The sequence below is a fragment of the Mus caroli genome, chromosome 17, assembly GCF_900094665.2.
Source record: "Mus caroli chromosome 17, CAROLI_EIJ_v1.1, whole genome shotgun sequence".
Taxonomy (NCBI): Eukaryota; Metazoa; Chordata; class Mammalia; order Rodentia; family Muridae; genus Mus; species Mus caroli.
The window spans coordinates 82,089,374-82,112,229 of NC_034586.1; the positions used below are offsets into that span (position 1 = coordinate 82,089,374).

The 22,856-nt window shown below is 47.5% G+C and overlaps 1 protein-coding gene across 2 annotated transcripts in view; it reads left to right on the top strand.

The window, feature by feature from the left end:
- The window catches only part of Prkce (protein kinase C epsilon), a 479,816-nt gene that overhangs the window by 309,505 nt on the left and 147,455 nt on the right, over positions 1 to 22,856 (top strand). For both annotated transcript variants that reach the window (XM_021186165.2, XM_029471044.1), the window contains exons 7-10: positions 5,587 to 5,729; positions 8,180 to 8,276; positions 10,796 to 10,995; positions 13,410 to 13,583. In XM_021186165.2, the coding sequence (XP_021041824.1) occupies positions 5,587 to 5,729; positions 8,180 to 8,276; positions 10,796 to 10,995; positions 13,410 to 13,583 (614 nt within the window). The remainder of the gene's footprint in view (positions 1 to 5,586; positions 5,730 to 8,179; positions 8,277 to 10,795; positions 10,996 to 13,409; positions 13,584 to 22,856) is intronic.

Here is a 22,856-nt window from a genome sequence, read left to right on the forward strand (position 1 = left end):
GTGTGCAGGAATAGCACACCAACGTGACACGTGGAAACATATTCAAAGAGCCTGAAAAAAGGGCCTCGTTATGCACATGATCCAGTGTGCCCACAGTCTTAGACAACCGTGAGCAAAGTAAGATGTTTACATGGAGAGTGGTTTTAAATTAAGTTTTATTTTCTGTCCTGATTATATGAATAAATCATAACCATCTTTTAATAAATGCCATATAAGGAAATAAGCGGGGTATGGACACACTGATCACCGAAGGGATGTTGCTAAGACATTGTAAATCATGGTTGCTGTAAAAATAAAGGAGAATAACAATGTTAAAGCAGGCGAATTCACAGTCTGGAGTGACTAGACCAGCCATGAAGATAAGGGCACGCTCTGTGGAAGAGCAGCTGTGGGAGGAAGGCCAGGGCTGGGGACAAAATGGCAAATTTGACCTGGTGATGGGTTGTTTAGCTTGAGGGAGCCATCATGCTGCTGGCCATTCTTGCTGAGTCAGCTTAGCATTTCCAATGATTGGTAGGAGTAGCTGTAAAGAAGATATTACCCTCAGCCCGAGGGCCTCAGGTGTGAGGAGAGGAGAGTCAAGGATGGACCTTTAGGGCCTGAGATGGTTGATTCTTGCATAAGCTGCAAAGAGCACAGGAAGGAAGGACCACATGGGTAGGAGGGAAGCAGCAAAGATTGGTAGGAATACACCCCCACCCCACCCCACCAAGCACTGTGTGAGAGCAGGGAAAGTAGAGACCAGCAGTGAATATGCGTTTAAGATTTTATCCAAGTCCAGTGGTGGCGCACGCCTTTAGTCCCAGCACTCAGGAGGCAGAGGCAGGCCAATCTCCGTGAATTCAAAGCCAGCCTAGATCTATAAAGCGAGTTCCGTGACAGCCGGGGCTACACAGAGAACCCCACCCCCACCCCGTCTCTCTCTCTCTCTCTCTCTCTCTCTCTCTCTCTCTCTCTCTCTCACACACACACACACACACACACACACACCAGATAGTAGAGCATAATAGTAGAGCATAATACAGACTGTGCAGGTCCCTGTGCCCAAATCCCAGACTGGTCTAGCATGGCCCTGCTGCTGCAGTCCCACCTGCATATTTTGGGTGCTCAGCTCACCAGGAATACAAGCTAGGTGACAGAGTGATAGTGGCTCTTTAAAATGAATAAGAGCCCCACCAAGGCAAAGTGACTTGTTTACTTGGGCATATTTTCATCTTTAAGAAGCCAGTGCAAATGAATTGTTATCAGGCAGTTCAGGGCTGTGTGGGGTGCAGTTTGGGGCTAACAGCATTATTTGGTATTTCCTCATAGTCCTCTGTGTGTGTGTGTGTGTGTGTGTGTGTGTGTGTGTGTGTGTGTTGCTTCATGTGAATGTCACTCAGGTTTCATTAGGTCACAAATGGCACACTCCATGTTTTGGTCTGTGTCTTCCTGGTGTCACCACAGCCTCCAGGAGCCTGTGGGTACTTCAGTCACCCAGTACCCCTATGCCCAGCCAGCTTTGTCCCAGAACTAGGCTTCTCAAAGTCCTTTCTCTGCCTCTTCCTCAAGTTGTCTGAGGCACAGTCCTCTTTAAAACCACCAGTTCACTAGCCTACCAACCCAAATCCAACCTGGGGAAGGACAGATCTGACGTTTAAACACCAGAGGGCGCCCCAGTAAAACTGAACAGGCAAGTTAGTTGCTCTTGGGCAAGGGAGTGTTGTCCAGTGTTGCTGGGCAGGCAGGACAGAGAGTTGGGTGTTGCTGACTTGCTGATGGGGGAGAGGTGGAAAGCCAAACAGAGGCAAAGTGTCCTGGACTATATGTTCTGCCTGAGCATGCTCAGGCCTTCTCAGTGATACCTGGTCCAGACCCAGAGGGCTATGGTAGAGTTTTCTTGTTTGGTTGTGTAACTGAAAAAACTTCTATTCCCACGTTGCCTTCCTTCATCCTGAGGCATCCATTCAGCTGGAGCCTCTATGCTGTGCCCAGTCCAGGCCGGGACTTTGTAGGGACGTTTGGGTCTCCTAGCAAAGCAGAGCAGAAGTGTAGAGTCCCCCATAGATCCCTGTCCCCCACACATGCATAGGCCCCACCATAAGTGTTCCACACCAGAGTGATCCACTGGTTAACACTGGTGGACCTGCGCCAACATGCTACCATCGTGCGAAGTCCACAGTTTCCATTGAGGCCTATGGTGGGCATCAGAAGATCTGTGAGATGAGACAGTTCTACATGACATGCATCCAGCCCTGTGGCATAGAAGGCAGTCCCCTGTGTCGGAGGATTATGAAAACAGCTGCCGAAAACATCCACGGGCAGGTTTTTGGTGTAGAAGTAAATTTTCAACTGATTTTGGTATAAGGAGAACCTCCGATTTATACTTGCTGGATTCTATGGTAAAGAGAACTTTTTCAGGGTTAGCGGCACCTGAGTTGTCTAATAGCTAAAATGGCAGTGCGTGCTGGTCTTCCTCCACCCTTGAACTAGCAGTGAACGAGGGTTTTATATCTTACGTCTTGACCAGTATTGGATTGGATATTGACAGTGTTTTAAATTTTGTGCGTTTTAATATTAATAGAATGGTGTAGTAGTATCACTCTCTCTCTCTCTCTCTCTCTCTCTCTCTCTCTCTCTCTCTCTCTCTCTCCCTCTCTCCCCCTTCCCTCCCTCTCACTCCCTCCCCTCCCCTCCCCCTCTCTCTTCTTTTTCTCTCTCCCTCCCCTCCTCCTCCCCCTTCCTTCCTGGTGAACAAAACCAAACAGCTCTTTCTCACTTGACTGCATTTATAATCCAGTTGATTTTGATGCGTTTTTATCTTATCCTTATCCTGGATGTAATTTGTACATTTTTCTAGTTTCTTAGACGCTTAGTTTCTAGTTGCTTAGATGACTTAGGGACCTTTTCTTTCTAATACATTCACATTGTGTGCTACAAAGTTCCCCCTAAGCATGCTTTGGCTGCATCTCATCAAATTTGATAAAGCTGTCCCTTCCATATCAATCAGCTTCCCCCTGGGAGTCTTCCTTTGTCTTCCTCGTTAGTTGGTTTGAGATTCTCCAGTTATCTTTCTGTTACCGGCTTCTAGTTCCACACCGCTGTGGTCTGAAATCAGAAATCGTGTAAATGCTACACAACTATTTGGAATAAAATGTAGACATACAGCTTTCACAGTCCTACAGAGTGACCTCCGCTGATCTGGAGCTCATGCCTGGAGCAAGACTGCCCGACTCCAGCCCGGTGTCTGCTTCTTGGAACTTCCTGTGTTCCCTTAGAATTCCAGCTTCTGTGAGGAGTCAGGGTCCGCTCACCTTCCTCCATAGCAACGTAACAGTCCATGTGCACTGCTCTGAAGACACGAGTCCTCTCAGATTGTCAGTTTGGTTGTGAGCATAGCCTCTAAAGGCGGAGCCATCTCTCTGGCCCACTTTCCCTTTCTGAAAGCTGTAGTTTGTTGTAATCATCACCCTTCTGGGCCTTAGCCATCCAGCTATTATGGGGAATTCCCAGGTAGATGCCCTGGTTGTTGTAGTACAGTTGTTTTGGGTTCTTAATGTGGTGGTATGGAAAGAGGTGTTTTAGTGGGGGCAGGATAGGTAGCTTGGTGATACTCCCAGCTTCGATGGCCCCAATAGCCTGGAGCTTTTGCCACCATGATAACCCCAGCCTCAGACCCACTATGCAGACACAGCCTAGCCTTGGTTCTAAAGCCCGCTGACCATCTGGAAGCGCTGGGCCATTCCTGACTTCACTGGCCTAGCACCCAACATGCTTATAGCCCCAGAGCTGGAGCACAGTAATAGAGGCCTCTATAGCAATTGCTCCTCATGAACAGCTACCCCCCTCGTACTGCAGCTCCTGGATCCAATTGTAACCATGTACACCTCATCTGATGGTCTGTTGCAGGCTAGGATGTAAAGTCACAACAGTTCTAAAACAGTTTGATTTTTATGGCTTTTTATGGTCCAGCATGTGGTGTATACAAAGGGACATTTCTGTGTGCTGCAGACAGTGTGTGTCTTTCTGTTGGATGAAAGTCAGTGGACTCAGGTCTATCCATGTTATTGATATAGCTGCAGCATTTAACCATGACCTCGGGGATTTTCTGTCTTCAAGTCTTTTCCTGTCTGGTAGAGGAGTATTGAAGTCTCTGAATCTAATAGTGAGGCCATCCAGTTTTTTTTTGTTTTTTTGTTTTCATTTTTTTTAATCAGGTACATTTTGACATTTTCTTGCTAGGTGCATACGCACCAGGGATTTTATCTCCTTGGTGAGCCGGCTCGTTTATCACTGCCCCTCTTTTAATACGATGGCTATGCTTGTTCTAAAACTATCTGTATCTGGTTAATATACTGTGGTACAAAGAAGCAGATTCCCTCTAAAGGAAGTGGCAGGAGATACGGCCAAGAGCTCCCTTGGACACTGGAAACTGCAAATATTAAATTTATGTGTGCCGTGTTTCTTCCTTTCTTATGCATGTGTCAGAGTTGCAATTATGAATGTAGGTACAGTAAGAGGCTGATAACAACAACTAGCAATATACCAGGACACTTGTAACAGTTGAGCTGCCGTGTGCTAGCATCACGTCCTTTGCGGTTTGGGGTCTTATGAGTAAAACAGTCACTGTCATCATACCCATGTGACGGTTTGGATTTTAAACATCGTCCCCTGGCCCTTGTGTCAGAGGCTCGGGCCACAGTTTGGTTTGGAAAGTAGTGGAATCCTTGAAGGGACAGGTCTCCTTAAACTGTCCCCCCCATCCCCACCATCCAAGATGGAACCCAGGGCCCTATGCATTAGTAGGTAGGCAAGTATTCTACCATTGAGCTATACCCTCAGAGTCTGTTAAAGCTTATTAGCCCAGTTTGAAAGTTCCAACATCCTTGCTATGTCAGAGTCTAGATCCATTGCTCCATCTCCTCAAACTCTTTTATATGTTTTGTATTTTTTCTTGATAACCAGATATGATCTTCTAGGCTAAAGGACTGGCAGTGAATGCTCTGTGGTGTCTTATAGGTAGCTTGTGCCTATGGAGTACAAACCCCTCCGGCAGAATGGGGTGATTAGAATGGTTTTGTTAGGAGCTGATAAAACCCAGGAGTAAAGCTCAAGGAAGGTATTTCTTCTCTGGCCTATTTCAGGGCCATTGGGTTTTCTCTGGCCCTGTTGGAAGCTGGCTGAGTGTCTCCTGTGATTACCAGGGGGGCTCCCTATATCATGTGACCCACAGCAGAGCAGCGGGTAGACCACATATGTGGCATGCATCTATTTGGGCCTAGAATCATTTGGGTCAGTGAAAATAATTTGGTTCTTGCAGAGGCAGCTTCCTGTTGGCCTAAAGGAAGTGTAAATGTGCCTGCTGCTTGTTCTTCGTGTGTGCAGGGAAAGCGGCAGGGAGAAACACCCAGAGCCCTCATCTTCTGGACATTCTCTGCAAGGTGGCTGCTGGATGACAGTAGTTCTCTCTAATGGGATAGGCGGTGGTTTTATCTGTTTTTATTTTTCTTCATTTTCCAACCTCTTCCAAGTGAGCACGTTCCTTCTGTAACTTGGTAAAGGTCATGTTTGGGGCGTGAGCATTGGCTGTCTATGTCTCCCTTACAGTCTGCAAAATGAATGTTCACCGGCGATGTGAGACCAACGTGGCTCCCAACTGTGGGGTAGACGCCAGAGGAATTGCCAAAGTGCTGGCTGACCTCGGTGTTACTCCAGACAAAATCACCAACAGTGGCCAAAGGAGGAAAAAGGTAAGGAAGACAACGTGGATTATTCGGAGGTCTCTCCAGGCCTGCTTCTGGGGGTATCCTTACGTGAGGGTGGGAGATTCCTGGGTTTAGGATCAGCACCTTACTCAAAAATAGCATGTGTTTGTAGAAAGAGGCCAGATAACACGAAAGGCTCATTACACTTCAAAATCGGAGGAAGCAGATGGCAAAGCAAGCCTTAAGAGCTATGTGTGGGTTAGGGGTGTTAGTGCTAGAGTCTCTTCCTTCGTGTCCATGAAACCGGAGTTCAGTTGTCAGGAACACAACAGAATAAAAAGCTCACCAGAGAAAACAAGCTTTGAGATGAGGATCTTGAAGTCCCTTCTAGAAAAAAAAAAAAAAAAAAAAAACCTGACACTCTAGAACAATGGTTCTCAGCCTTCCTCGTGCGGGGACCCTTTAATACAGTTCCTCATGTTGTGGTGACTCCCACCCATAGAATTGTTCATCGCTACTTCATAACTGTAACTGTGCCACCACTATGAATTGTAATGTAAATATCCATGTCTTCTGATGGTCTCGGGGTCATTCAACTCCCACCAGTTCCCTGGGATCTCTGCTGCTTTAGGCACGGAAGCAGACTAAGCTGCTACCAGAGCTGTCCTGCAGTACTTAGTGTCCGAATCTGGGCCCTGGTGTTGAGGAGACCTGGGCACACAGAGGAGCTGGCTCCCTCATCTAGCACTGAGTTGGTCAGGAAATCGACTGAAGAATGCATGGCCTTTCCTTAGAGACCAAAGCCCCATTTACCCATATGACATTCTAAGTGTCATTTGGAAGAGTTGTATTTTTCTAATTTGTTCTTTGATGAGTCAAAGCCTACGGATGTAAACAGAGCTGGCTCTGCTTCAGCCCTAGTGCCCGCTCTAGAAAGTTTTAGAGGCCTCTGGAAAGCAGGTTATAAGGAGGATCAGAGCCACGTTGTCAGAATAGACAGTGCTGCTGTGGGTGGCCAGGGAGTGGCCCCACCTGCCAGGTGTCCTACAAATAGCAAAAGTGGTATTCTAGGGGAGCAAGTGTGTCTCTAGGTGCCTCCTGGCCTTTGCTCTACCCTTGGCCTGAAGTCCCTTCAGAGGAGCCTACATTTCCCACTCTTCTTGGTTTTGAACATGCCTGTGTCCTTTCCTTCATGCCTCCAGAAAAGCGTGGTTCCCACTGATGGGGAGACAACGTTCATCTTTTTAACTCTCTCTTATGTCTTCACAACAAACAAAGCTGTTTTGTAAGCCCCGAAGAAACTACCCTCTCCCCAGTAACTGTGAGGTCTTAAACATTGCGTGGCTTCTCTAGGATCTGTGAATCCTGCTGGGGAAAAAAAGCAAAACACTTTTTTTGGTGCCCCAAGGCACTGGAATTGCAAAGCCACTGTGACACTAGCCAGTAAAACTAGGACCCCTAAAGAGGCAGGCTTAGCTAGGCCTCTGGTGCCTTGCACCAGGGATGAGCGCCAGAGAAAGTCCTCGTCGGAGGAATGGCTTCTCTCTGCAGAAGTGGGACAGGCTCTGTCACAAGAGGACTCTTCTGTCCTGTATCCACACCGGCTGTGCTTCCGGTGACAAGGCGCTGTCCACTGACTTACATTTGGAGACTTAAGTTTGTGGACTCGTGATGAGAAAGGACCGGCTGGGAAATGTAAGAACAGGTAGAGAAAGCGCCCAGGAGTTATCACCCAGCGATCTCCACTGAGTGACAGTCCTGAGGGGAAGCTTCAGTTGTTGACCTGACAGAGAGGGGAGAGACATAGCCTTGGTCAGAAGCTAGACGGTCTTTGCAGGAGTCTCAGACCTTTTGCTAGAAAAGACCCTTGGGAAGACTAAGAGCAGAGGGAGCCGGAATTCTTGTGAACTCTAGATCCATACTGGCACTTAAGCGGGACCTGCCAGCGGTATCCCAGGGGACAAATGTGACTGAGATTCTTCCACTAAAATGTGCTAATGGGTTTAAATGACATCTAAAAATATTAATGAGCGCCTGTTATGCCAGCTACGAGGAGCAGTGACAGTACTGGAAAGTCTGTCTAAGGAGAGAACCCCACACAATATAACCTGCAGGTGCTGTCATTGATATAAAGGTGAATAAGACCATTGAGTAAATACCAAACAGAGTAGAGCTGGTCGAACTTGCACTATATGGATATTGTGGGGTTGGGAGTGAGGAATGGGGAGAGATGTGTGTGAGGTGTCAAGGAAAGACTGGAGCAGAGCTTGGCTTTAGAGGCCATCTGTCTTTGACAAGGATAAATATTTGAGGAGGCAGTGGAGATCTTTCGCGTTTTGTTTTGTTTTTCCATTCAGTTGGCACATGAATCCTTAAGCACCTGCTCTCCATCTGATGGGACACTGCTGCACGTCTGAGCGTCTGTACGGTGTCTCAGTGCTTTTGATAACACAGGCATTCTCTCTGACGATTCTCCCGCCCTCTGCTCTCTTTAGCTCGCTGCTGGTGCTGAGTCCCCACAGCCTGCTTCTGGAAACTCCCCATCTGAAGACGACCGATCCAAGTCAGCGCCCACCTCCCCTTGTGACCAGGGTGAGACTCAGATTTGCCTCTTACCAATGACCCCTGTCACTTGCTGTTCAGTGCAGCCAGCACTCCTACCAGCAGGTCCCCACACACTACTTCCTTGTTGATATGGCAGTAGTTGCTCTTGCAGGCTTACAAGGCTTTCTTGAGGGCGCTACGCAGGAGTGCTCGCCTCTGTTCCCTCCAGCCTAGGGTTAGCGGGAGGCCCACATGTGTGGGATGCAGTCTGTTACTGGGACGAGAGGTCCCAGACCTTTGCTCACCGTGCCATCCTTCTGGCTGGACCTAGACATGTCCGTATACTTGCCTTCCAGCCCTCCCCATTAATGGTGGCACCCCAAGATTTGAGATCAGGCTGATTTAGGGATGATGTCTCTTCTCCTATTCTTTGAATGAACAGATGTAAATAGATGAAATTTGGGAAGCAGGGGGAGTCAGCCCTAGGCCCGACTCTCCTCTGCCTACACTCTGATGTCTCTCTTCCCTTCAGACTAAATAGACTTAAGACAGTAAGTTCTGTGCGCACGCATAGTGGGTATACATTTATGGAATCTGAGATGCTAGAACTACGCAAGGACTTCTGTCTGAAACCTCCCCTTATGGTGACAAATGGGTCCCAAACATCCCCGGAAAGAGCTGCATGCTTCCACAAGGTGGAATGACCTCACTGTATGGTGGTGCCCTTCTCTGTGGCCCTTTCTGAGGTGTTATTGCTAATATTTTACCCACATCAGCTCTATACCAGGTAATAGGCTAAGAAATGGGAGCTCAGCATTGAAAGTGCTTGTCCTGAGGCCCAGAACCAAGTTGGTGTCCAGGACTGGCCTGTGCCTCTCCTGAACAATGAACTCCTCATTGGAGGTCATCACTGTGACACAGCGCTTCTTACTCAGGAGTGAGCAGGACCGTTTCGGTGGCCCTTCACCAGTCTTGAGACTATAGATTAGTCCATCTCAGCTCCTCTTCCAGCCTCTTTCACTTTCTGCGTCTTTACTTCATTCCAAAAGAGATTCCATCCCTCCCAAAGTAATCAGCTTAGAGATCCTATCCTGGGCCAGTCAGACATTTTCAGCTTTTCCCCGTTTAAGACAGAATGTCCTGAAACCTCAAAGAGATGGGGTCCAATGATAACAGACCTAGGTAGAGTGACATACCCCTGATTTCCAGGCCTGGCTCTTGCCTGGCGTGCTGTCTGCTGTGCCTCTTGGGGCTTTATTCGGACAGATGTGCCATCCAGGCAGGTCCCATGCTTCCCAGCCTCACACGAGAACTAAAGGATATGTAACATATCACAAAACTGAGGTGAGCGAGAAACTGTTTCTCCTCTTCGGTAAGAATTCAGAAAGCCATTTTCTTTGAACTTTGGGGTCTTCAGACACCTGAGTTCTACCTTCCAAGATGCTCTTAACAACTAAGGCCTTCCCAGCGGGACAAAAATCATACCTTGGAGTGAGTGAGCTACAGAACTTCTGAGTCTGTCATGCAGGGCTGTCTGCGGGCTTGGCTGTTGTCCTTCCACCCCGTTATGAGTTCACTCCAGATCCCCTGCATGGGCCCTTAGGACTCGAGTCCTTCTGGAAAGGAAGCAGAGATCTTCCTCTCCAGAGGTGCTGCTCACTGACCTGTCTTCATTCCAAGGAATAAATGCTCTGTCACCGTCTGTAACCCCTGTTACTCATGAGAGTCTTTTACAGTAGGATCATGTCAGGACACCCATACTACACAGATGAGTACTCATGTTGGCGAATGAATGTCTAACCATAAAAGACCTTCTTCATATAGAAAGGGTCAGAGGGCCACCCAGCACTGTCATCCAGGTAATTTAGGTCACATACTCCAGAAGGCCACAAGACTATCTCGTAGTTGAGAAATTGTACTGCGGAATTCCTGACCCAGCAGAGATAAGTTTGTGGCATGCCATTGTGGGAAACTAACCTTTGTTAATGATAAGCCTGTGTGGCTCATTCTATTAGGTAGCTTCGTGTGGGGCAAGTACTCAGAATAAAGCCAACCTCAAGGCTAAGTAAAGGCGTTTAGTAAAACAAAGGCTTCCTAGATGTTGTTTTCAAGTTCTTTTGGTTCTAGTTCACAGCCCCTGTGAGTGAGTGAGTGAGTGATTCTGTCACCAGGACCGCCTGTGAGGGTGGCTTCTGAGTGTTCTCATCTTCAAAGGAAAGTTGAAGGGAAGGGTGCCTGTTGCCCCCGAGTCTGCAGAGATTCAGGGAAGACATGTTGTCTCACCACACCGAAATTATGGACACGGTTGCTAGGCCTTCAGAGGCCTTTGGTAGCAAAAAGTCCCAACAGTTCAGGAACTGTGTCCTCACCTTTGCAGATTGACGCCTTGTTGTACATTAGGTACTGAAAGAAACGTGTTAGACAGATGGAGGAACCTACAGGATGCCCCTGGATCTGCTGCCACCACGAAGAAATGAAGGATGATCATGGGTTCTGAAGGTTGAGTCTTAATGTAAATGGCTCATGAGGTGTGTTCTAATCCAGTTCCTTTTTACCTTTGGTCCTAGAACTAAAAGAACTTGAAAACAACATCCGGAAGGCCTTGTCATTTGACAACCGAGGAGAGGAGCACCGAGCGTCGTCGGCCACCGATGGCCAGCTGGCAAGCCCCGGGGAGAACGGGGAAGTCCGGCCAGGCCAGGCCAAGCGCTTGGGGCTGGATGAGTTCAACTTCATCAAGGTGTTGGGCAAAGGCAGCTTTGGCAAGGTCTGTGGGCACCTCCGTAGGATTCAGTTGTTCTCATTTATCAAATGGGGGAAGAGGCAGGGAGGGAGGGAGGGAGGGAGGGAGGGAGAGAGCCATGTGAAATCCCACTTTCTCAGTAGGAAAACCTTAAGCATGAACTCTGAGCGTCTGTCCTTGGTGGACTCCAGGTTCAGAACAAACCTTCCTGTGTAGGACTTTAGAAGCTGAATGTCCTTAACTGATTTTCCTGGTGCTTGCTAACCATTCTGCTCTTCTTCTCCACGTGAGAGGAGAGCTGGATAACTGTGTAGTGGATCCCGGCCTTTGCCCTTGAGGGCATTTCCCCAGATCTCTGCTGCACCCTATGCCTTGTGGGGCTGTGCCCTTCAGTGATGGGCCTGGCAAAATGCACAGAGCCCAGAAAAATGAGGGGCATTTCAGACATCTGACTCTCTATCTCCTTGTCTGTCTTAATGCCGTGCCTGGTGTAGTGGTCAGGTTCTCTCATTTGTGCTGGGCTCTGGGAAGCAGCCAGGAGCAAAAGGCCTAATTCACCATTCCAAGGCCATTCTGAGGGAAGGCTCCATGAAGCCCTCAGGCACAGGGCCTGCCTCTGCGGGCACTCACCTGCCCTATCTGTCCTGAGATCACCTGGCAGGGAGGTTACTGAAATTTCCTCGGGTGGCAACTGCTGAATCGATCACATTCTTTAAAAACTAGCTTAATAAGAAACAGACCCCAGGCCTCTGGTTGACGTGTGACTCTGGCTTAGGCTATGAGCAGGGCTAGGTCTGAATCTGAGCAGGATTTTAGGGAACTGAGCATGGTCAGAACTCCCAGGTCTGCACATAAGGTAGACAGGATAGGGGTCCTGAAGACTCTGAGCGCTTAGCTGGCTTCTTAGGCAAAATCACACCATTGCAAGCAGCTTGGAGCCCGTTTTACATAGGCTGTATTTTGTAGGTGACAGAATCCGCACCCTCCCAAGTTCCTTGGGTTATGTTCGTTTACTTTGACAGCCACATTGGAATAGCATTCTTCAAAGTCCCCAGGAAGGAGAATGACCTTCGACTATTTGAAAACGCCAACTGATAGGCAAAATGCCAAGAAACCAGACTCCCCATAAGCCCTCAGGGGAAGAAATTGTGTCTTTACCTGCAGCACTGTGGATAAAACCGTAAAGGCAAACACGGGGCACGATTAAGTACACAAAGATAAAGAGGTTCTGTTCAGTAAGAAAAGATAGCAGCAGCTTGTCATGAAGCAGGCAAGGGAGGGCCGGTGCGGAGAGCAAGAGGCCTGTCTTTATGTCTCTTATGTGTACCGACTTAGGAGAAGTAACAACCCCAAATAACTGGACAGAGGAGACAACTCTCCCACAAAGAGAATCGACTGGAAAATAAATCTCCCAGGAAGGTAGACTGCAAGTTGAAAACAGAGTCAGGGTAATGTCTCCCGCTTGTCAACGAAGAGGAAGCAAGCCAACAGAAGGGGAAGGCGAAAGTGGCCCCATGCTCAGAGACGCTATTCACTGAAGTAGCCCTCTTAAAAACCAGGAAATGTGGGCTGGAGAGATGGCTCAGCGGTTAAGGGCACTGACTGCTCTTCTAGAGGTCCTGAGCAACCACGTGGTGGCTCACAACCATCTGTAATGGGATCCGATGCCCTCTCCTGGTGTGTCTGAAGACATGTACTTATATAAGTAAATAAACAAGTCTTTTTTAAAAAAAGATCGGGAAATGTTTAAAATGTTCAACCCTTTAGTTCTAAAAATGTCTATTTCAAGGATATAATGCCAAACAAAATTTTAAATTGTGTCCAAAAGCACTCAGCGCAATTTATATAGAACTTAATTGGGCAGAACTTAAGTTTCTAATATGAAGGAGATAGCAGAATTAATTATAGTGTATTTACTTTGAACTGAGTACCAGCAATCATGATAGAGATGAAGACTTTATAGGAAAATACATAACATATTGCTTCTTCTGAAAGTCTGTATGTGCGTGTGGTATGGTGGGGCACACCTAATATTTTAGCACTTGGATGAAACAGAAGTGTCATGAGTTCAAGACCAACATGGGCTACATAGTGGGAACTGTCAAAAGAAATGAAGAAAGAGGGAAAAGGCGAGAAGAGAAAGATACAAGGGAGAGATAGGAAGCACGCTACATTTGTTCTCTGATAATTACAGTATCACTAATGGAGATGAAGATATGAATAATTAATTAACCCCTGTGCATTAAACTTCTCTTACCTGAGCACTGTGCCAGAGATTTAAAAAAAAAAAAGTTAGGTAGTTTCCCTAAACGTTTAAAATGTTAACTTCCTAAACATCTTCATTAAAAATGAAAGAAAAACAATTGACATTTAGATATTTGACATCATTTGGTTCTGTGTGTGTAAAGACTGACCAGATGTGTTAAAACTGGTTGCAGGTCATGTTGGCGGAACTCAAAGGCAAAGATGAAGTCTACGCTGTGAAGGTCTTGAAGAAGGACGTTATCCTACAAGACGATGATGTGGACTGCACAATGACAGAGAAGAGGATTTTGGCTCTGGCTCGGAAACACCCTTATCTAACCCAACTCTATTGCTGCTTCCAGACCAAGGTATGCTTAAGAAGGGCCTGGCTAGCTGACCTCTTGGGTAGTAGCGTGGCATCTCACACATGGGATCTAAGCTATCAGAGACCACTTTTGACCGTCTGCATACCTCTCTCCAAGACTTAGTGTGGTGGAGTGGATTTTACCCTTACAGAGATAGGCATTCGATTGAACACCATATGTGTGTCTGTGCAGGGATGAAAGATCGATAGTGCACTTTCAGATTGTGGCAACAAAAAGCCAAATGGTCAACCCCAGTGTTGACTCATTGGAAAAACCAACAGATGCGGTGTAAACCTGGTTCCAGCTCTTTTCTATCAACAGTAAGATTGCTTCTAGGCTGCTTCAGCTCAAAAGAAGAAGAAGAAAAAAATAAAAGCAAAAGCTACCTTCATCCTTCTAACTTGTGTGATGTCATAGGAGATGCTGAATCTAAACAAATGCTTGGAATTCCACAGTGAAATCCAACCATATAAAAGTCACCGTGTAAGTGCCTGGCTGCCAGCAGGTGGCAGTAAAGGATGAGTGTGTGTATGGACATTGTAGCACACGCACACCCCCAGCTGATTTGGTATTATTCTTACAGAAACAGCACATGTTCTTCATGAAAATTCTTATTTTACTTTCCTTTTTGGGGATGCGTATGGGAAGAAGTCTTCTAGGATGCATTATGAATCTGTAGTATTTGTGTGCTTTGGAAGGCAATCCAGACTGGGTCCTAGACAGTGAAGGGTGACATGCATGGTGCTCGTGTGTGTGTGTGTGTGTGTGTGTGTGTGTGTGTGTGTGTGTGTGTGTGTGTTGGGTATTAGGAATTGAACTTAGAATCTCATGCCTGCCATGAAGTAGGTGCTGGGTGTGGGGTTATCAGCGGGACACGGATTTGCCTGAGGAAGGATGAGTGGGTGACTGGGGTCAGGACTTGGGGCTCATACTAACATCTGCAGTAAATTAACACTAACTCACACCAAGAAGAGCCGGGAGCTGCTGCTCTTCAAGTCTAGTGGGGCAGTGGTGCTTTTGAAGGATGAGATGGAGTGGAAGCAGAAAGGGCAGCCTCAATCCGTGCTCGGTTTTCAACCTTGCTTGGATGTTGTTTTTCCTGAAAAAGTACCATTCCTCAGCCACCATGCTGTTGTGGTTTTGACTGAGATTTTCATATACGATTCAAACCCACAAAGATCTGTTTCAAGCCTATTAAGATTTTTGCCTCATCCTTCATTAGAACGGGCAGAGCAACAGTGGGTGTGAAGTTGGTTTGGGCTGAGCCCCAGTGTGGTGGTTTGAATGAGCAGGACCCCTCCGGGCTCAGCTACTTGAATGTTGGCCTCCAGTTGGTGGCAGTGTTTGAGGAGACTCAAGAGATGCAGCTTTGTTGGGGGAACCGTGTCGCTGGGGGTGGGCTTTGGACTTCAGATGCCTCTCACCATTCCTAATGTGCTCTCTTTGCTTCTTGCATGCTGCTCAAGACCTGAGCCCTCAGCTTGTTGCTTCTGCCACCATGCCTTTGCTACACCATCCTGGACTCCACCCCTCTGGAACCACAAGCACAAAGAAACTCTTTGTTCTTAGGTTGCCTTGGTCGTGCTGTCTTGTTACAGCAATAAAAAAGTTACTAACAGACTCAGGTTTTAGTATACAGGGAGGAATAGCTCTTCTGGAAGCTGCCTTGAGGGCGTCCTGGTAGATTATGCAGAACTTTAAACTGGGCGCCATGTACAGGTTGGCTGGGAGAGCTTGGGAGAGTGTAAAGTAAGGTCCTGTGCCTTTCCTGGCATCCAGCAAGGATGGCTATGCAGAGCCATTGGTATCAACCATAATGGCCCAGTTAAGTTTGCCAGCAGCAGCCTGCTGAGGGACCAAGCTAAAGTCAAATAAGGGCTTAAGGTTTCTCTCTTCTAAGCTGTTCTGTCCTTGGTGATGTGCTGTAGTCTTCTTCCGCAGACTCTGGAAGATAAGAAACAAGTGAAATGATTCCAGAACCCATTGTTAATGAAAATGGTCAGGTTGGCCAGTCAATCAAACCACAAATACATACATACCCATCAGATTCTGACCTTGTGCTAGACTTGAGACCCTGCTGTGTTTTTTTTAGCTTCTAGAGAACCTGAATCGGGCGAGGGAAGCTTCAGAACTGGCCTTTGAGATAGGGTTAGCATTGGGAGGAAGGCGGGCACCTAGAGATGGCTCCGAAGTTCTTTCTAGATATCATTTGGCATTCTCCCACACTAGACTTCACAGCTCCCGTTTCCTGTCTCTCTGTGGACAGATGACACGAGAAAGAGGAGAAGTTGTGGGGGGGGGGGTGCCTACTGAGAAAAATAAGAAAAACAAATTCTTGCTAAGTCGGAGGCTGAGAGAAAGGGATGTGGCAGTGCTTGGGACCCTCTTTAGGGGGCTGTGGTGCCCCGCTCAGCTCTCAAAGGCATGGCCCTCCTGCTCCAGGTTAGAGCCCCGTGCAGGAGCTGCTTTTTAGGACTCTGCCTGTTCCATTGGCTGCTGGAGCTCAGAGAGCTCCCAGGAGGTAGATTTATTTTGATTTTGTGGTTAACAGAAAATTAAAAATCCCAAGCCCTTTGAGATTTTGTGTGTTTGTATTTTATCATTGCCATTACAAATCCATCCTTTCCAACTGGATCCCACAAAACCTGACCTGGCCGGTTTCACCCGTGGCATTGCCTCTTTAAAACTTGCAGTTGTGCACACTGTACCCGTCCCCCACCCTCTGGCATTTCCTGCCAGGCCTGGGAAGCCAAATCCTGGAGGACTTTGCTGTGAAGGAAACTGGGGAAGCGGGGCTGAGCTCCTACAGGATCTCCGCTGGCCAGTCTCCCTCCAGCCCTGGGGAACGTGCAGCATGGAAAATCCTTAAAAAGCAACTGGAGATGTTTTTCGAATGTGACTTAATCATCTCTGTGGGCATGGGGAGAGCTTCCCAGAGCAAGTGTTGACAACATAGGAGAGAATTTGTAGTTTCAAGGAACTCTAATGTTTGTTTTGACTTTTAACAGGACAGCAAACCTTAAAGAAAAAAGGGAAAGCAAGATGATCAGCAGAGAGATGGCAAATCTAATAAATAATCAGGCAAGTCTGAGAGCAGAGAAAACAATCTGAGGGGTAGGCCATGGTCCTGCTAGACCACATGATGCTGGAGGTCCAAGGGCCTGGGAGGAGTTGGAGGGCTTTTGGCCCATTTTCTGGCTGTTTCTGGAAAACAAAAGCCTGAGATATTCCGTACCTCTAGTTGGTTTGGATTAGCAGCCCTCAGGGACTCTATGGTACACACTTGCCAGGAGAAGACTCTAAGCAGTAGTGCTAGGGTGGGTAGTGTTTTCCAGGCTTAGGTGAAATGAGTCTACATGGATGCTTTGGGCTTTGTGTGGCACAGTGGCTTATGTAGTGATGGCGACTGTAGGAAGCACATCTCCTTGGTGCCGATGAGCATCCTGGGTGAGGGTGCTGGGAAGCAATGCCACTTCTCTTGCTTAGCCAGTTTACACACTCAGGGGTCCTGTGGCCTGCAAGCGACCAAGGGCTCATGGAGACTCTGATAGGAGGGTCAGTATTTAAAGTCATTGAGTGGTAATCTCTGCCTCCTGGGGAGGACGGAGGGGCATGTCTGTGTGTGTGGGGGGGTGGAAATGCAAGTAGAGGGGCCACATGATTTCATATCAATCAGGCCTGATGAAGAGATCAATCACTCAGGTTTTGAGGCAAGGACCCACTCTAGAATGAAATGCATGCTTATATAGTTCACTTTGCTCCAGAGTCCCCAGCCCAGGGCAGATAGGGAGGAGCAGGGAGGAGTGTTGCCCCTTAGTCTAGATACTGTCACATCACATCAGCTAGCTTCTTTGCATGTAAGGAAGCCATTTGCCTGAACTGGAGTCGCCTTCAAAGGCTTCTGCTCAGCTCGTCCTCTTCACATGCTATATGACAAGGCAGGCGTGATTATTCTCTTCTTTATTTCCACATGTTATTATGATAACATGAACATAAGATTTATCACCTCGGGCACAGACCTATAAATCTAACACTTGGAAGCCGAGGCAGGAGGAGAGAAAGTTTGAGGTGACCCTTAAGAAGATTGCCTCAAAGAAATATCAAACAAACAAACAAAACACCCCAACCAACCAAACAGCCGATGCTCTAACCTTGGGGATGGGGTGATAGGCACATTTATGCACTTGTGTGTGTGTACCTGCATCTGAGCGGGTGAAGCCAGAGGTGAATCTGGAGTATGTTACATCATGTTCCATTTTGAAAACAAGTCCTTGGTCACTGATCCCAGAGCTTGTCGTTTGGGCTTGGCTAGCTGTCTCCGGATTTTGTCTGTCTTGCCGAATCCAGAATTGGCTAGGGTGGGGCCTCACATTCTCCTATTCAGTCACAGTGTGTTGAGGTCATGAGGCACCACATTCTCTGTCACAGGATGTAGTGGCAGCCAGAGGAGATCATGGTCTCACTTTATAGGAGCACACTTATTGTGTCACAGTGTGGAAAGTGCTGGCTTCATGCTAGTTCCCAAACACGGGGCTCTGTTGCTCGAGATAGGATCTTACTATGTAGTCCTAACTGGCCTAGGACTCACTACACTGACCAGACTGGGTTCAAACTCACAGAAAGCCACTTATCTCAGTCTCCCGAGTGCTGGGGTTGAAGACGTGCCCCCCCCCAGGCCAAAACCAAGAATGTTTATTCTTTGTGGGAAATTTGAAAAATTCAAAAAAGACACACACACAAAAAGAATAATTCAAATGACTATATAACAAGAACAACTATGTTGTGTTTCCTGATTGTTTTAAAATAGCATGCACTTGATACATATATTCCTAAAATGGCAGCCGTCATATGGGATTCCCGCTCTCTTTCCTCTTATAACCTCCAGCTGGATGGTTCCCAGGCTTCGAGACCACGTAAGGCCCTGGTACAGAAATCTTGCACTGGGGGTAGAAGATGGCCACAAATGCTTGGTTTCTAGCGGGGCTGATCTGAAAGGTTAGACTCTGTCTCCACAGTCCCTGTTCATCTCTGTCTGAGGGCTGGCCCTGGTCTCTCAAAAACACAACCACCAGCTCTGTGATACATTCTATGATACAAACCTGACTGTAGCTTATAAATAAGCCGTTGATGCTGACATAACGCAGACCAAGAGTTAAAGCCTTTAGCATGTGTGTGTGCGCGCGTTCTGCTAAGCTATTTGTTTATTCTAATGCTGCTAATTTTCCTATTCATACATAGGGTTCGTAGATGTGCCTCGGTTGAGGTAGTGTGTGGGGGTGTGTGCTCATGTGTGCAGGCCCCATGTGTGGGTGTGTGCTCATGAGGACCCCATGTGTGGGTGTGTGCTCATGCAGGCCCCATGTGTGGGTGTGTGCTCATGCAGGCCCCATGTGTGGGTGTGTGCTCATGTGTGCAGGCCCTATGTGTGGGTATGTGCTCATGTGTGCAGGCCCCATGTATGGGTGTGTGCTCATGTGTGCAGGCCCCATGCATGTCCCAGCAGGACGGCCTTCACATGCCACTTTCCCCATGTGACAGAGCAGCCCCACTCTGTCCAGCTTCACACTAACATTCCCAGCGAGGCAGAGCTGGGACTGGATCACAGCACCCACTCTTGCCTCCTGGGGTAGAAGAACATTGTAGGGAGGGGTAGGGAAGGAATGGGGTCCGCCCAGTTACTGCTGGTGGAGGGGGGAGACAGAGAGTTTTAAAGAGCAAGAGATGTCATAGAATAGATCCTGAATGGCAGAAGTTTCAGGGATAACAGATCCATCCTGGGATGTGTGAGAAAGACAACTTGGTGTGAGAGATTCTGACTAAGTGCTAGAACTATGAACGATGCCAGACAAGAGTCCAGACTCACTCTGGAAGAGACCTTCTCTAAGATGTTCTAGAGAACGATGACTTAGAAAGGACAGCCTGTGCAGTTCTGTATGGCATGAACTGAAGGAAGGAAAGACAAGCAGGAACATCCGAGGAGGCCATTTGCGTGACCCAGGAGCCCAGAGGCCATCAGAGGTCTTGAAGGGAAAACTGGCACCAGGCATCCCATTTCCCTCTGCATCCAGAAGGCCAGCCATCTTCTGAAGAAGGCATAGGTTTCTGCTGACTGGTATAGAACTGTTGACCAGAGATCTCGGGACTGATGGGAGAGGGAGACGCTGGCTGCTGCCAGCTATGGTAAGCGATGGGCACACGTGTATCTCAACTGCTCATTTCCTAATCCGAATGAAAAGGTTTGTGTAGAAATCCAAAACTAGAGGCCAGAGTTATCTAACCTGTTGACCAAACAAAGCCAGTTTCCTCATGGCTGACGTCAGCCCTCTCGATCTCTCCCTGGCACCTTCGTCGACTGGATTTCAGGCTTTACTCCCTTTTTTTAGAGTCTCTATTTTTAGATGGGTGTTGAATTTTGATAGTGGTGTGATGCTTTCCTCAGAGGGAGTCACATGGGTCACTGCAGGGGGGAGTTTCTGCCTTGTCTATTGAAATTTCTGTCCCCCCACCCAAAGCAATGTCCTTTCCTCATATAGCCTGGACTTTTTGTTCCCGTGGGCTCTGATACTTCAGATAACCCCACCGCTGTAGCTTTGAAGGTCTTGCCAGCTGGTGGGTACAGCCCACTAGACCATTTGAGTTCACAGTACCCTATTGATTTGTAGGGGCCGTGGTATATCAGAGGGAGAAATGACCTTTCTAGCTCTGGCTTCAGTCTACAAGGCTTGCCTGGAGACACTTCTGTGGGCACTGATTTGATTGTTCATAATCAGAGATGGCAAAGGACACAAGGGAACTCAGGATACGCGATTTGCAAGATCCTGCGCAAATTTGACATTCGGGGTCTATTGGATGGGGAATTCATAAGGAACGCACAGGAAGGCCATTCTAATCTTAACCTGCTTCAAAAGTGTGGATAGGATGAAGGCACTAAGAACGTCCACGGAGAGAGCCTCTGCTTCCTGCTTCTTTTCCAAAGCTCAATTCAGTAAAATGTCCTACCTCAGCCCAGGCCTGCCTACAATACCTTTTTGGGGGGAGAGGGGAGGTGTTGAGACAGGGTTTCTCTGTATAGACCTGGCTATCCTGGCTATCTACTCTGTAGATCAGGCTGCCCTTGAACTCAAAGAGATCCTCCTGCCTCTGCCTTGTCTCCAAGGAAGGTCACATTTTGGGACCATCTCATCAATACAGAAATAGATAATATCGTTATTGGGCTCTGGACTGTTTCCCCAGAAACTCCTGTATTAAAGAGTTTGTCCTCCATAGAGTAAGTTCAGAGATGGGAAGATGACCAGCTCTTGAGGGCTCCAGACTCATTTAGATAGACCTTTGGTAGACAACAGAAACCCCAGAGGTGGGACTTCACAGAAGGGAGAGAGTCCTTGGGAGGCGTATCTTACCCCAGCTCTCCCCCGTACTCCGTACTTCCTGCCTCCACTCACCATCGGCGCTTGGCATGATGTTGCAAACCACAAGCCCAGAAGCCATGGAGCTGTGTGAGCGTGGGCTTAAGCCATGAACCCAAACAAACCTGGCCTTTTAGTTGATGTTCTTGGGCATTTTGTCCTAGATGGTTACTAGTTCTAGTTCAGAACGTTGGAGAGAGGCATCTTCTCGGCGGGCGAGTGTTCCTCTTCCTCTTCAGGGCCAGCCCAGTATAACATAGAGTACTCCAAAATGCCAAGCAGTTTAAATACCACTAACCCAGTCTTTACAGTGCCCCCAAGAAGTAGGAGTATCGTCCTGCGAGGCCACACAGCAAAAAGTGACAGAGCCTGAATTCAAACTCACTTAGTTGGCTTCCAGAAACTTCATGTTGTCTGACTGCTCCGAGGAGGATGGAGTCTAAAGATGAACAAACAGAGACTAGAATCCCAAGAGGATAATATGTAACCGAAATGTCAGCTGGTTTGTTTATAGGGAGGTAGCCAGAATCTGTATGCATTGTAGCCCAGGGATCTCTGGAACGACTGTTTAGGGATGGTATCTTGGGCAATCCGTGTTGAACGTGGGAAGCAAGAGGATAAGTAGAGCCCTCTTCCTGGAATGAAGATGAATGTCGTTGGCAGAGCCAATAGGAAGTTGCAGCCCCCACCCCCACTGGAACATTCTGTTTTCACCATGATGTTCTAAGGGGAACACCAGCATGGGTCCCAGGCAACAAGAATTTTCTCCGTCCTTCGTGTGGGTGGATGTAAAAAGAAATGCCTCTGCTGGCTCAAGACCGCATCCACGTGAGATTCATCAGCAACGTGTAAGCCACGTAATGAGGAATGTCTGCGTGCAAGATGCTAAGGAGCTAAGCTTCTTGCCTGGGTCTGCCTGCTAGCACTGGACCTGCTCGCCTCGCTCCAGGCTTGGATTCGATCCCAACAGGCTGGCTGTTCTCCCCTGTCCTCTAGGACTGTGGAAGGCACAGTGTAGCAAGAGCCTGAGGATCAGAGAAGCCAGAGAAGGCCATCTTTGATCTCCCTTGAGCTGCCACCACTTGAACAGCACAGGCTAATTCTGTTTTGGTTTTTGGGCAACAGTTTGAATCCAACTTATTTTTTCCAAGTTCTAGCTTATGGGCATTTTCTAGGTTAACCCGTGTGATTACTAAAAACATACTATCACCACCAAATAAAGTGCTAGGATGTTGTTGAAACACTTCTGTAGTGTCATAGTTATCCAGTTTTATTCTTTTGAGGAAGTTTATTAGTGATCTTGGAAAATAGCTTAGATAACTAGATAAAGCCTGTGCTCCAGGGACCAGGTAAACATGGGAAGTTGGGACCTGGTAAATGTTGACAGAAACAGTTTCCCAAACCATTGCAAGTGTCAGGTGCTTGCACTTGGGAAGTTGCTCTTGTTTGGGGGGGGGGGAGAGGGTGTTTGTTTGTTTGTTTGTTTTCTTTTTGTTTTGTTTGGGAAGTTTTGTTATTTTTAAATAGACACCTGTTCTATAGCCCAGGCTAACCTCCAACTTGCTAGTTAGTCCTAAGGGAAGTTGAATTCATGACCCTCCCACCTTAGCTGCCCAACTTTGGGGATTACACACTCCACTTGGCAGAAAACTGGAAAATAAAATCTAACCTTAAAAAAAAAACTGATAAATTTAGGACTGAATTGTTCACCTTTCCAAAGAAAGTCAATTCCCATTATAAAAATTTGTATGAAGTATAGAGGCGTTCAATGGAGTAACTGAAACCTGATGTGTTAAAATACACCTGTACCATGAGCCAGCCACTAAGGAAGAAGTGTTCTGTGCATGTGTGTGTGTGTGTGTGTGTGTGT